We start from the raw sequence: 14,491 nt of genomic DNA on the forward strand, positions 1-14,491 counted from the left end.
GGAGACTTGTCCTGGTGGCTCTTTCCAACCACTGATGCTCCGTTTTCTTTGGTGGCTGTTTCTTATCACATAAGTCCCATACTGCATTACTGGGCCAAGAGGGAGGAGCCCATCCTGCAGCTGGGAAAGAGCTGCCTGCAATGCTGGCATGGAGAAGAGACACAGCAAGGACAGACCACATTGCTTGAGGCTTTTCACCTAGCTGCTTGCAACATGGGAAGGGGCAGTGATGCAATGGTTCCCACACAGCCAGCGTCACACAAGAAGAGCTTGCTCTCTCATTTTTCCACTTGGTCTTCTGTTGTGCATCTACTGCCTTTCTTTGTCTTCTCCTTCTTCCCATCTATCTGCCTAGTTCCATGCTGCCTTCCTCTTCTATTTGTCAAGTTATTTCCCTCCTTCAGAAATCCTGTTTCTCTCACTATCTTAGCCTTAACTGGATTTCCTTTGCTGCCTTACTTTCAGAATTCTTTTGAACTGCCCCTCCCTCCCATATCTATTGATGATTTTAAAATTATCTGGCGGACAATTTCTTTTATCACACCTATAGCTTTTATCACATCTATATCACATCTATTACACAGGTAGTGTAAAGTAAATGCTTCACCAGGGATGGAGAATCTGTGCCTCTCTAGATCAGGGCCAGTGCAGGATGCTTTGCCGTGTGAGGCAAAACAGCAAATGGCACCTCCACTGCCTTCATTTCTTCCTCCTTCTCCACTGCCTTAAGCACCTGGAGGCAGCCTGGAGAAGCCCTGGCATGCTGAAGGTGGTGGGAGAGAAAAAAGGGGACTAGAGAGGAGAAGGCAGCAGGGGACAGCAAGCACAGGGGATGGCAAGTGTCATATGCCTCAGGGGCCTGGATCTGCCATCCCTGCCAGCTGTCCCCAGCCTGCCACCTGAGGCAACTGTCTCACCAAGCGTCATGGGTCAGCTGTCTCTGTTCCAGATACTGATGGGTGCCAACCCTCATCTGCCCCAGCCAGCACAGAATCATAAAATTGTAGAGTTGGAAGGGACCACAAGTGTCATCTAGTCCAACTTTTGGCAATGCAGGCATCTTCAGGGGTGATGGGAGTTGTACAGTGTCTAGAGGGGCACAGGTTCCCTGTTCCTGAACAAAACACTAGTTGTAGAAGCAGCAGTAGTAGTTCGGTATTCTATCCTTAAAAATGGGAACTGCTAGCTTGATCTCTTTAGGACTGCAGTGCACGTTCACGAGAGGTCAGAATCCTATTTAATGGGCAATAATGGACATAGGATTGTTCAAAGGCTGTTAAAAAAACAACAATCTTTATTGATTTCCAGGCATGCATCCAAACATCTATACTTCAACATGGAGAAGTACAAATCACACGAAAAGGAAAAATAGTATTTCAAATACCCAGAATAAATAAGTGTACAGCACATAATATCTACACTTGGATAACTGAGGGTTGGAATCACAGCTACTTATTCTGCAGAAAATATGGGTATTGCTATTGATGTAGAAGAGAGGCAAAACAATGCTGCAAAAGGGGCTATAACATATTTATAATGTATTCTGTAAATTGCAATTTCCCCATAATGTTGGGTCAACTTCACCAATGCAAGGTACGATACATTATAATACCAATTAGACTGTCACCTTCTTCAGACTCCCCAGTGCTTTGCTACTGTTGCCATGAGCAGATACCCCACCAGAGCTATCATTGGAATCTTAGAATCTTAGTGTTCAAAGGGACCCCAAGGGTCATCTAGTCCAGCCCTCTGCAATGCAGGAATCTCTGCTAAAGCATCCATAATAGATGGCTATCCAACCTCTGCTTAAAAACCTCCAAGGAAGGAGAGTCCACTACCTCTCTGCTGAACAGCTCCCCTTATTCATCCATTCTGCCTACCAAAGCCACAACACATTTTGGTTCTTTAGGCAAAGGATGGACCCCAAGGGACATCTAGTCCAACCCACTGCAATGCAGGAAGTTCAGCATGCGATCCTCCATCCAATTTGAAACCATACTGGACTCTGCTTAGCTTTGCAAATGTGCTAGCAGTTTCATTATTGCTGCACCGCTAGGACTATACCATTAAATTGCATTTCTCCCATGTTGGTAGAAAGACTGCAATAATATAAACAACTGATAATTTTTTGCTACTCCAAAACATGCTGCTTGAGCATGTGAGCCTAAAGGTAGAGCCAATCCTCCTCCTTCCCTCTTCTTGTTTTAGCACCTCTGTTTTTTCTCTCTCTTCTTTTCCTCAGGCAGAATGGCATATCTTATTTTTCTTTCTATAACATCTTAGTATGCTTAATCATAGCAATAATGGTAACCTTCTGAATGCATGTCAAAAAAGGAAGAGTGTGTTGGAAGGAAACCGAATTGATATTGATTTATATATATGAGTAGTAAAACAACATTTTAATATGTAACTATTTTTGTAATATTTTGTTTAAGTTGTCTGCTGTTGCTTCTTTTTTGTAGTCCTAAAAGAGGCAATATTGGATATGCTACTCTATACTATTCAGTTAGGGTTTCCATATGTCTGGAATTTCCTGGACATATCTGGAATACTGTTGTCTCTAGCAGTGTGTGGATGAAAATCAGCAAAAATGTCCGGCAAAGTTCGGACGTATGGCAGCCCATGTTCCATTTTTGCTGATTTTCCATAAAAAAAGCTCAAAAAATGTAATTTCCCAACAACTTTCCTGTCTGGATTTTCCCTGTTTGAAACATGGCTACCCTATACTATTCCTGCCAGCACCACTTATTTCTCAGCCACCATAGAAAGCATATCACCACACCAATTTTGTATGTTGTATCAGAAACTGTTAATTAATTTCATATACTGTATATGCTTATGGGGTCTGAACTGGAGGTGACAGACCAGGAGTGAGACCATGGTGTCACAGTTGAAGCCCCTCCTGGTCCTGGGAGACAGAGGTGTGGGAGAAAGTGGGGAGTCTATTGACCTGTCTGTTGGCTGAAAAGCCTCTTCTTCTTCTGTCACATCTGGTGTACCTTTCTCTGACTTGTCCCCCTCCCTGGGCTCCTACCTTGCAGGCATTGTCAAACTCATATATCACTGGTCCCCTCTCCTGGGTTACTGTCTTGGTCCCCTGCCTCCACCCCACACTCTTAGGAGTACTGCCAGTCCCTGACACAAGCTCTTCTTCTTATGGTCTTAGATATTGCGTTAAAATATTTTTTCTCAATGGACTTTCTATATCCACACATCCAAGCTTTAACTAAATTTGTATTAATTCTATTACTTCTTTCCATATTGTGGTCCTGGCAGTATCCATTAAGCATAATTCATTGCACATTGCTTTACCACAGTGGTGTCCCAATGATATAATATGATTTCTATATACAATTATATTTAATCCCAAGCTTCCTCCAAGAATGTTGTGTGTGGGGGGGGGGGTATCATGTTGGCTGCATTTGCACAATATGCTAAACCATTGCTTGTTTTAAATACGGTTTGTTCCTTTCACAGAGGGGCAAAAAAGAAAGCTTTTTGTCCACTGGTTTCTAGCTGCTCTTGACTCATGCATCTGTAGGCTGGTAAGTGTCTTTGGTAGAGTTGCCAAACAAACCATGTTTAAGCAACCCATGTCTGTTGGGTTCAGATGCAGTGCTAAGCCTTTGTTAAAATAGGTCACAATTTGTAAGCCAAAAAGCTATGACTTCACATTGTTGTTTGTTGCCATGCAACAATCCATGATTAATCTGCTGGGCTAAGGCCGGATGTTCAAACAAACCACACTTTGGCTTAACAAATCATGACTTAGCGCTATATGTGAACAAGGCTATTGCACCATCACAGCTATTCTGCGTGGCAGCTTTGGCTGAGGGATCGTGATTGCATTCATAAGTAATGCTAAGACAGGTTAAAGAAGACTTAGCAAACATTGGGTTCATGCATTCGCCCGTCCTCCTCTGGTGCAGTTACATGGAGATCAGAAGTACGTGTCATAAACTATAGTTTGAAGCTAGCTTGTTTCAACTAATCACAGTTAAGATTAACCACAGTTTAGGGTTCAATCTAAACACACTAAACTACAATTAAACTGAATCAGAATCAGAAGCTTCTGGTATCCTACTATCTTGGTTGAGCCAGGCTTTTAACCTGGATTTTCTACATACAGTACACTACAGTCAGATGGAAGAGTTTTCCAGGGAATATACCTTTGCTACTAATTTTCCATGGAGACTCTGGGCACATTTTCTCTGGCTAGCACTAATGATGTGGGGTCATCACATCTTCTCAGAACATGAACAGCAGAAATTTGTTCCTCAGGAACATGCAGTGGTTCTGCCATCTAACACATTTTATTGTGGTTGTGAACAGTCTGTGAAATGTGGTTGTGTGATGCAGTTTTAGGGTAGTGCGACTGGTGGGGTTGCCTTTAGCCCTGCAGGGGACACCAAAACAATGCTATAGAACAGAGCACAAGAGGCGGGGGGGGCACTGAATTTTAGTGTTGCACAGGGCGCTGCTAAAATTTGAGAGCCCAAAGTCCACCACTGGTGTGACTGCCACAGCCTCTATGGCAATGACTATGACACCATCAGTGATGAATGGCATAACTTACTTTTATACCTAGTATCAACATTTATTTTTGTAAACCAAAGTTTAACCATACGTAATAGTCATGTAGATTTTCTTACTTGTTTCTTATTTCATTGGTTGAATGCAGACAATTTATTTATCATATGGCAAATGCGATCAAGTCTGTCCACTTTTTAAATGTACTGTATACTAATATAAAGCAGTACAGGTGACCATGGCTGGTTTTGGACTATTCTGTAGTGGCTGTTGCTCCATTCCTGATTGCTGACAAGTTCTGTTGCTAAGGAGTGAAGGCTCTACCTGTTCTTCTATGCATTTCTGCAGTCTTTTATCACTGTTTCCTAGTTCTTTGTTTAGGGAAACTGATGGTTAATCTGTTCTAATCTCTGCTTTCTTTCTTTCTTTTTTTTTTAAAAAAGGAGATTGTGTTGCTTTTAAATCTGTGAAGTCCTTTACTGAATTTTAAGAGCAAAATGAACATCATTTTAGTTTTTCTTTTAACCTCAATTTGTTTCCATTGTGGTATAGGCAGCTCCCAATTTATGTGGGGGTTATGTTCCAAGGCACTGCAGGTTTAAGTGCAATTGCGTATATTTGAAACACCACTGAAAAAGCCTGCAAACACCCTGTTCCACCCCATCCTTTTTTATTATGTTTTCGGGTCACTTCTGGGTGCGGTGCAATGCATGCGTGTGCGGTTGTGTACAATTCGGATGTGCCTAAAATGGTCACTGCCTGTATGTACATGTGAGCAAACCACAATTGCAACGAAAAGATCTAAGGCAACTCTACCCTCCCAACAATGTTCACAAAGGGTACAGTAACCTCAGAGGCATGACTGTAAAGTTTATCATTTAAAAAAAAATGCTTCTCAGCAAAACCTCAGTGAACAGAATGCATTTAAATCAGGGCTGGGGAACCTCAGTTCTGGGTGCCAAACGCGATCCTCCAGGCCTCTGTATCCAGCCTTTGGGATTCTCCCCTGGCCATGCCCCTTCTTCCCAGCCCCCCCAACAGTCCTGCCCCACTTCTTCCTTGAGTAATTTGGTGTGGCTGGAATGTGTCCTTGCACTGTGATAATTTCACTTGCTTACCTGGATGGAGAAATGGGCATGGGTGTTTAGAAACTTCTGGTGTTTGCATGGGTGGAATCTAGCCTATAGTACATAGGTAAGAGTCACGTCTACTGCCCCACCTCCTTTTCCTGTAGCCCCACCCATTTTCCCCTTTGGCCATACCCACTACTGCTGCACAGCCCCTGGAAGACTGTGCATGCAGGATGTGATCCTCAGATTGAAAAAGGTACTCCACTCCTGATTAAAATCTTTCAGAATACATAACCACACTCGGAAAAGAAATATGAATTTAACCATGAAGATACATACCACCTTTGTGTGTATACAAGCAACCACATGGTGGAAAACCTTATCATGTGATTAGGTGTTGCCTGTATTCACTGATTAGCAAAATTTAAATTTTTAAGTTGTACAAGAACATTGAAAGAGACACTCTGGGGAAAGTTTGCACATCACAGAATAGTGGTGAGAGGGCTGTTAATTGTTTAAGCAAAAGGGTTATTTACCTTGCTGCTAAAAGTGTTGCTGATGGTAGATTACAATTTGTATTTATTTTATACATCTGCTTTATGTAGTTATGTGTAAACTTTGTCTTTCAACAACTGCAGCCTTGGCCATGCAATGTTCCTAAATATACGTTTAAAGTTAAGAATCTGCATGGTGTCAGTAATGTTAATGAGGCTACTCATGAGCTAAGATTTGGCATGCACTTACAGCTCCAAAACTGCAGCAGGAAAGTGTCTTCAGGCCAATGTATGATTGTAGTAAGCTGAGTTGGATTGTTGCAATGCACTCCTTTGTGCTTCATCTGGAGCTGCAATTAGTGCAGAATGCTGCAGCACGGTTGCTGCCAGGAGTGACACTGTCAGAATGTAACACGTTTGCTCAGAGATTTGCACTGGTTTCCGATTTACTACCAGGACAAGTTCAAGGTGTTACTATTAGCATATAAAAGAGCTCGGGACCAGTTTACTTGTCGGATTGCCTTAGTCCATATATGTCCACTCCTCAGCCACTTTGATCTATGGAACCAATACTGTTACAGGCACCACTTAGATTTCTTACAAGAGAAGAGGGATTATGTTTTTGTGTGGCAACCCTATTGACATCAGGCAGACAGGCACCTTTGTTTTACTCTTTTTGGTGCCTGCATAAAACATTTTTGCTTAGACAAACTTATCCAGACATGTAGAAATTACATGTTGTTGTTGTTTTTAAGCCACTGATGATTGTTATCACCCTTTGAATATTTTTAATACAGATATTAACTGTTTTTTAATCAATAACTTTCAATGTTTTATTCTGTGTTGTTGCAAACTGCTTAGAAGGCCATTTTAAACAAGCAAGCAGTATATACATTTTGTTTAATAAATAAAATTAAATGTTAATACTTGTTTTAAGAACCAGCTTTATTAAGTGTGGTCCTCCTCCCTTTCTTGAGGGTTCAGAGTAGATTACACCATAGGAAGATTAATTTCTTACAGTATCCCAAGGCTTTAGGCTGAGCCATAAATAGTAATTTACTGTGTACCCTTATAGCATGTTATTCCTGCTGAAATCCTGGGATTGATATTGTTTTCATCCTTTCAATGAAGGAGGTCAGTTAAGAACATATGCTTTATTAACTGTAGAACATCTGGAGAAAACAGTGCTTAAAGTTTTTGGACATGAATGGGCCTTTTCTTGAGCTATGTCCTCTTTTTGCTGAGTCAGTACAGAACTAGCTTCAAAACAGGCCTATAGGAAGGTACCGGTAATCACACCAGATAAATATGGAGGGTGAGCACAGTGGTACAACTATCTTACAGCCTATGTTTATTTCAATGAAACAATGAACAAAATTTATGTTGAGGAGCTGCCCTGCCTAATGGTCTATATGCTAAAGGTTATTACATTTCTATTAACTTTCTGGGTTCCTAATGATTTTTGCATCACTCCTTGTAATAGTGAAGTTATCGGCTGAGTACCAGCATGGCTGCAGCTGAAGTGGGGCTACTGAGAAACAAGGAGAAGGTATTACTATGGTTGGGAAAACCCCAGGGTTTGTAGAAGTACAAACAATATTTTGCTGTGTGGTGTCTACCTGTGAGTGGCATTCAATGCTGTTCTTTAACTAATGGAAGAAAACCATCAATGGAATGAAGAAGGAAATGCATTTTAGGTTCCCTCTCCCCACAGGCCCCTAAATATGCTTAGACAGTTGAGAAACCTTATGGAGCAGATTTAGGGGGGGCATTGTGGGGTACACAATTGTCTTCCTCCAGGCCCATGTGGGGCACAGCTGGGTACACTAGCCCCAGGTGTGTTAAGCTGGCCCCCGCCGGGTACCAGGTGCTTTACACAGGCCTCTCTCCCTCCACTGTTCCACTGACAGATTCCTTCCATCTATGGACAAACAGCATTGGGTACAAAAGTGGCTATATTGGAAAATTTATAAAGTACTCAGTCCATTGCCAACAGATGTTTAAGTCCTGTTAGGTTAAACAAATCAATTTCAGTTTTATCCTAATGAATTGCTAGTTGTTCATGTGGTATTGCTTTTTTCCTGTGAAAATCTTGGCATTGCTTACACATTCTACAATTCCTCACAAATAGATCTGCTAATCTGTGACCAGAATACAATTACTTTAGCTCTCTTGTGAGATGTGGTCATTCTTACACGTCCATGCACATGGTGTAGTAATTTCTTCCTCATGACCGTGGGGACCACAATTTGTGTGGCTTTTACAAATACCACTGAGATGTCCAATAGGTAATTATTGTAATATGTGTATGCTCTTATGACTGATTTCTTGGGACACATAACCTATTGCTTTAAATATATATTTAGAGTAACGTAAAAAGTAGAAAGCAAGCCCCTATTTATTTCTTGTATAACTGAGAGTAGCATTTAATCTTTGATGATCTCAGTTCTATCTGTGATATAAATTTGGGGAAATGGGGCGATAAGCCTTTATTTGGTTTATATGAATGTTTGATATTTGTTCTGATTTATCAGATTGAGCATTTATAGGTGGAACAAGTTCTCTAGAAAGTGATTGAAATGCAACCTTATGTAAGCTTGTGCAATCAGACTTCTTCTTCTTCTTCTCCACCCTACAGCCCCTTGTCATCCTAATCATCCAGAGTGTATTTTGATGGACTGCAGTTTCATCACTGAAGCTGTGATAATAAAGAAAATCATAAACCTAGTGGCCAGGACCAGCATTCCCTTCTCAGTTACTGAGCCTGATCGGCTTGCTGATCAGAAGGCCGGTGGTTCGAATCCCCACGACAGGGTGAGCTCCCATTGCTCTGTCCCAGCTTCTGCCAACCTAGCAATTCAAAAGCACACCAGTGCAGGTTGATAAATAGGTACCGCTGTGGCAGGAAGTTAAACGGCGTTCCATTGCGCCAGAACCAGTTTAGTCACGCTGGCCACGGGATCCAGGAAGCTGTTTGTGGACAAATGCTGGCTCCCTCTGCCTGAAAAGTGAGATGAGCGCTGCACCTCACAGTCACCTTTGAGTAGTAGTGAGTGCATAATCCGCATGCCATGCATCACTGGTACCACATATTCATAAAATCATATTTTGGAATTCACTGAAAGACATCCTTGACCAGTAATTAAGTACAGGTTTCAAAAAATTTCTTCACAGAACTAAGGTCTTCACAAGTCTTTAGGTCTGTGACTGATGTTTTCTTCTGGCTACTGTGCAGGTGTCAGCATTTTCTTTCCCTCTGTTGTATGTAACAGTCAGAGCACAGTCTCCTGAAACTGGGATTCTTCCTTAATTAAATATTTTAAAGACACTTTTGACTATTTAGTATTTACTTATAGCTCTGTATATTTGTTTGGAGCATTAGACTTGCCTGTACTATATTCCTACATCTGTCATATACTTGCCATTAGTGGTTAAATTAATGGTTCAGTCTTTTGTGTTTTGGGGTCTCTTTTGTGATTGCATTTTAAAATCATTATTTGCTTACAAAGTATCCTTCTGCAGCCAGCATATGCACTTTCCAAGGCATATTTTGGGGAAAAAATGGTTACATCTGCTGCAGATTATACAAACACTGGCACCTTTTAATCTCATATTGTTGCTTTATCTCTTTCACTGTTTTTGTAATTAATTGTTTCTGTCTTTACTGGCTTTGTACTCAAAATGCTCATCTCTTCCTGATTACATTCACTGTTGCTTGCTCTACTGTACTGTGGTGCTGTTTATCGGGATGTGCATGCATTCTATGCCATTTCTGCTGCCCGTGACATGTTTGAATTGCCTTTTCCAGCGTTAGATCAATCTCTCTTAATTAATATTTCCATTATTTTTGTAAAAAGTATTGCATGTGAAACCTACACCCTCGGGTGGGGGGAGGGCCCGGGGTGGAGGTACTGAGGGCCCCACCAGCAAGCGGAGAAGCCTGTATTTCATCCCTTTCTGTGTCATCCTCAGGGTAGCCAATTTGAATGGCTGTAACATAGCTGAATTGTTTCTCAGGCACTAGTAAATCAGTCATTGTTCTTTGGCCGCTTTCTTGAGGCACTTTAAAACATTTTATGGTAGCACGGGATATAAAATGCTGTGGAAAAAATATGTGCTAAAAATACCACTGACTATCAATTCTTGTACAAAAAATGATAAATAGCTCTCTTCCCCCTCATATTTTTCCTTAAATTGCAAATTTGTGAAGGTCTGTCATAATTACATGTGTCAGTCAAAGATTTAAATGCATTACAGTCTGTGTACGTGACTTGATAAATGAACATTAGTCTAGAGGAGGTGGGACAAACCTGCTATTTCACAGTACGGTGCAAATAGATTTCGATTTATGCATTCATCTCTAAGTTCCAAATGATTATTGATTGCATAAATAAATAGGCAATTCTTCTCTTTCAGAACTTTGCAGAAAACACCATGAATGAGCTCCTTGGCTGGTATGGTTATGATAAGGTTGAATTAAAAGATGGAGAAGATATTGAATTCAGGAACTACCCCGCAGATGGGGAGAGCCGACAGCACATTTCTGTTCTCAAAGGTAATGACATTTAATGTCCCTTTGATCAAATATGTTAGTTTACTTGTTTATTTTAAGAGTTTTAAAGGTGACTTCACATGGCAGTGACTTCTAGCAGACAAAATCCAAAAGCGTACAAAACTGAATAAAATACTAGCTGTTATGCATATATAAATCTGCAACAGTAGTACTTCTTCCTGAAATAATCAACTCTCCTGAAGCCAACATTCAAGCAGCTGCCAATGGGTTGAAAAATCATGAGAAAAAGCAGTCTTGTGTTGAACATTGCTGCTGTGAAATCTAGCAGTAGGTTTTTAGAGAGGTCTTACTTGAAAACAAGAGCAATCAATTGTATTAAAAAGTTTTCTAGAAGCCTGCAGCCAAAACAACTGGCCTACCTCTTAGTGCTCCTCATTGTCTCCTTAGGGTGGCCATGTCACAATGTTGTAGCAACAGTAGGAGACACTTGCCTCAGATAGACTTTAGATCTAACAGTACAATGCACCTTTGTTTTCTGGTCAAGAGTTCCAAGTCTTCCAAGCTTCCTTTGCCTGCCCCCACCCCCCCCTCCACAGAGTCTCTTGATTTGTGTGTAATTCTATTTTACTCTGACGTTCTCCTTGACTCCTTACTTCAACTTCAGGTGCTTCTATATTCTCAGCTGGAAGTAAAACTTAGAACTGTGGCTCCACATGTTGTACTTATTGTTATCACCTTGCAATCATTTCTGCACTACAAGTGGATCATAGATGAAATAGTACTGGTGGGCATAACTGCTGCATTATAAATAAACAATAATCGCATTCCCTTTGGGGTTTCCCCTTGCAGTCTTGGATGGACCTTGAGTTGAATGGGGCCATCTGCAAAGCAACTTGGACTGTAAGGGGTTCTTTTTCCACAATGTTGATTTGTAGCCAAAACCAAATATTGTGATTAATGCACACTCTTGCTATCAAGCAACTTGCAAAGTCGCAGAAGTAGTATGAGAATAAGAAGGTCGCAGACTCACATAGCATCAGCTGAATGTATGCTGGTTGCTGCTGCTTTATTGCTGTAGTCCTTGCCCATAGTCTGCATTGTACTGGGAACGGGAAAGTCCTTGTCGTGCACTTGGTGGAGGGATACCTGGAAAGCGATGAGGGAGGTGCAGGATCAATAATGAATAAAAAGAGAACCTACCCATGCGACGCTGACACGGAAACCTCACACATACATTATGTAAAAGAAGGAAAGTTTACTGCCCCCTTCTCCCCCCTCCCGCTATCTCTCCCCACTTCTCTTTCCCCCCAACCTTATACTATATGCAACATCAAAGTCCCACATTGAATATGACTGTTCTACAGAAAGGACTTTATGAACTGAAAATTGGGACGGTGTATGTATGTACACGTGGGTGGCGCTGTGGGTTAAACCACAGAGCCTAGGACTTGCCGATCAGAAGGTCAGCGGTTCGAATCCCCGCAACAGGGTGAGCTCCTGTTGCTTGGTCCCTGCTCCTGCCAACCTAGCAGTTTGAAAGCACGTCAAAGTGCTAGTAGATAAATAGGCACCGCTCCGGCGGGAAGGTAAACGGCGCTGTTCTGGTTCTCCAGAAACGGCTTAGTCATGCTGGCCACATGACCCAGAAGCTATACGCCGGCTCCCTTGGCCAATAAAGCAAGATGAGTGCCGCAACCCCAGAGTCGGTCACGACTGGACCTAACGGTTAGGGGTCCCTTTACCTTTACCTATGTACTCTTGTGACCAAATAAAATCTTTAATAAAAACATTTTTTAAAAAACAAAAGAACAAAAAAGAGTAATTATTGATTACTGCAGCAGCAGATAACACTTCCCAGCCAGATCCTCTGTAGATGGCAGTAAGTGGTAGAGAGACGGAAAAGAGGACCAGTAGGTGGCATTTTAAATCTCTTGCCTCAGGTTTTTCTCCCCCATTGGGGGCACCTTCTGTTGTTTGCATTTAGGGGATCAACCTGTTGGGGGCATATATTTTAGTCACTAAGACAATACTCACTTGCCCAATGTTGGGCATTGAGGTGGACCTTTTGTAGTGTCTGTTTGGTCTGTTCCATGTGGCCAGGCTGTGCGTTTATAAGGTTTTGACTAGCAGCAGTAATCATTAACGTAGAATGCTTGGTGTTCACCAGCACATATGGCTGTGCTCTTCATTTCTTCAGTCCAGTAACTTCCCTTCTCTGGCAATCTGCACTACACCTCTCTGCTTCTGTGGCTGTGGTGGTTGCAGACTGCCACAGGTAAGAGAATTGAAAGGCACATGTGGAGTTTTTTTCTGGGTGCATTTCACATTCATGAATCCCTCCCCCACTTTTGCTCTGTAAGGTCACCAAGCCAATAATTTTGGCTCAGCGCTAATTATTGATATTGTGGGCAGTATTTAACATTCTATAAGTATGTGTGTGTGTGTGTGTGTTGAAAAGGAGAAACAAAAATATATGCACTTTTCACAATTTTTAGTTTTAATGAGGTCATCATCCACATAAAATCAATAAAGTAACTCAGAAACTTTATCTGCAGAAAACGGTTTTCATATAGAATATTTCATCCAGTTTAAATTATATTATTATAAGCATATGGTCCATGTTATGTGTTTCATGTTACAAATGAGGACACTGGACACCTTGGAAGCAGTATTCATTTTACAGAATACACACAGAAAAAATAAATGGATTTTATGATTCAAAGTGAGAGCTCATTTTAAGAGTGCAGTCATAAAGAAAAGTGCAAAAGCAATTGTAATGAATTGCCACAAGCTGAATCCAAGTTAAAGGGAAATAAAAGGAATGCAAAAATGAGTGCATGTACTAAGGAATTCTATTTTCCCTGAAATAATATTTTATTGTTCGCTTTAGTTATTAATATCTGATAATATGTGTATACGGTAATGTTAATGCCAGTGGATTAAGTATGTATATATTTTTTTGTATTCTGTAAATAGGGATCCAAGCTTGGTTAAGGTATAGTTAAGGTGTGATTGAAAACATTTAAAGAATTTATTACATTTAAAGACTGGTTTTATTTCAGTGTTTTGTTGAATGATGATTCTAATTAAGGCTAAAAAGCTAAGTACATATACTAGTGAATAAGTACCAATTGATTTAATGAGATTTTGGGCCAAAATAGCCATTATGGTAAATGTGTGCTCCTGCTAAAGATGGCTACCACACTTCGATGTCCCTGATCCCTTCTGTTCTGTCTGCCTGTAAAACATAACTCATAATATGGTGTCATAATTTACTAAGTTTCCTTAATGCCACTCCATGCTACTGACTATCAGTGGTGGAAAATGTGTCAATATATGTGAAACAAGGAGGTGCAGAGAACCATGTGAAATCTGTAGCTCACCTGAGAACAGGCAACAAAAGTAGGTCTACAGTTTGAACATGGTAAGAGAAGGATTATTGATAATGGTCAACTGTTATTCCAGTTTTCTGGAGGTCTTCAGTGCTAGATAGTAAACCTCAGTCAGTCATGAAGATGCTAAAGAGCTGTTCGTCTTGCTTTGGAATACTGTAGTAGATACTGTTGTCTTGGATAAGGGGCCACAATTTGTAGTAGAAGATTTTTGTAGCATTCACATGTCTATTCCCAAAGCAATGGAAAGGCTGAATCATCCATCAAAATGGTTAAGAGAATTTTGACCAAAGCCAGAAAAATGAGAATTGATCCATATTTAGCCATTCTGGATCTCTGGAACACAACTTTGCTAGTCTTAGATAGGAGTCCAGCAAAGGGACTGATGGGTCAAAGGAGAAAGACTTTGCTGCCTATACTACAGCCAGAGGGCCACAACAGGTGAGCTAAACTTATAGCAGAACAGAAATGAAGAAAGGCTTGTTACTACAA

The 14,491-nt window shown here is 41.0% G+C and overlaps 1 protein-coding gene and 1 long non-coding RNA gene across 4 annotated transcripts in view; one reads left to right on the forward strand and one right to left on the reverse strand.

Annotated features, from left to right (window-relative positions):
- The window catches only part of SOBP (sine oculis binding protein homolog), a 136,256-nt gene that overhangs the window by 7,212 nt on the left and 114,553 nt on the right, over positions 1-14,491 (forward strand). For all 3 annotated transcript variants that reach the window (XM_053381571.1, XM_053381572.1, XM_053381570.1), the window contains exon 2: positions 10,511-10,649. In XM_053381571.1, coding sequence (XP_053237546.1) covers positions 10,511-10,649 — 139 coding nt within the window. The remainder of the gene's footprint in view (positions 1-10,510; positions 10,650-14,491) is intronic.
- The window catches only part of LOC128410405 (uncharacterized), a 30,940-nt gene that overhangs the window by 3,547 nt on the left and 12,902 nt on the right, over positions 1-14,491 (reverse strand). The window contains exon 2 of the long non-coding RNA XR_008329495.1: positions 11,638-11,753. This is a non-coding gene — a long non-coding RNA (uncharacterized LOC128410405). The remainder of the gene's footprint in view (positions 1-11,637; positions 11,754-14,491) is intronic.

This window comes from Podarcis raffonei, chromosome 3, assembly GCF_027172205.1.
Source record: "Podarcis raffonei isolate rPodRaf1 chromosome 3, rPodRaf1.pri, whole genome shotgun sequence".
NCBI classification, from domain to species: Eukaryota; Metazoa; Chordata; class Lepidosauria; order Squamata; family Lacertidae; genus Podarcis; species Podarcis raffonei.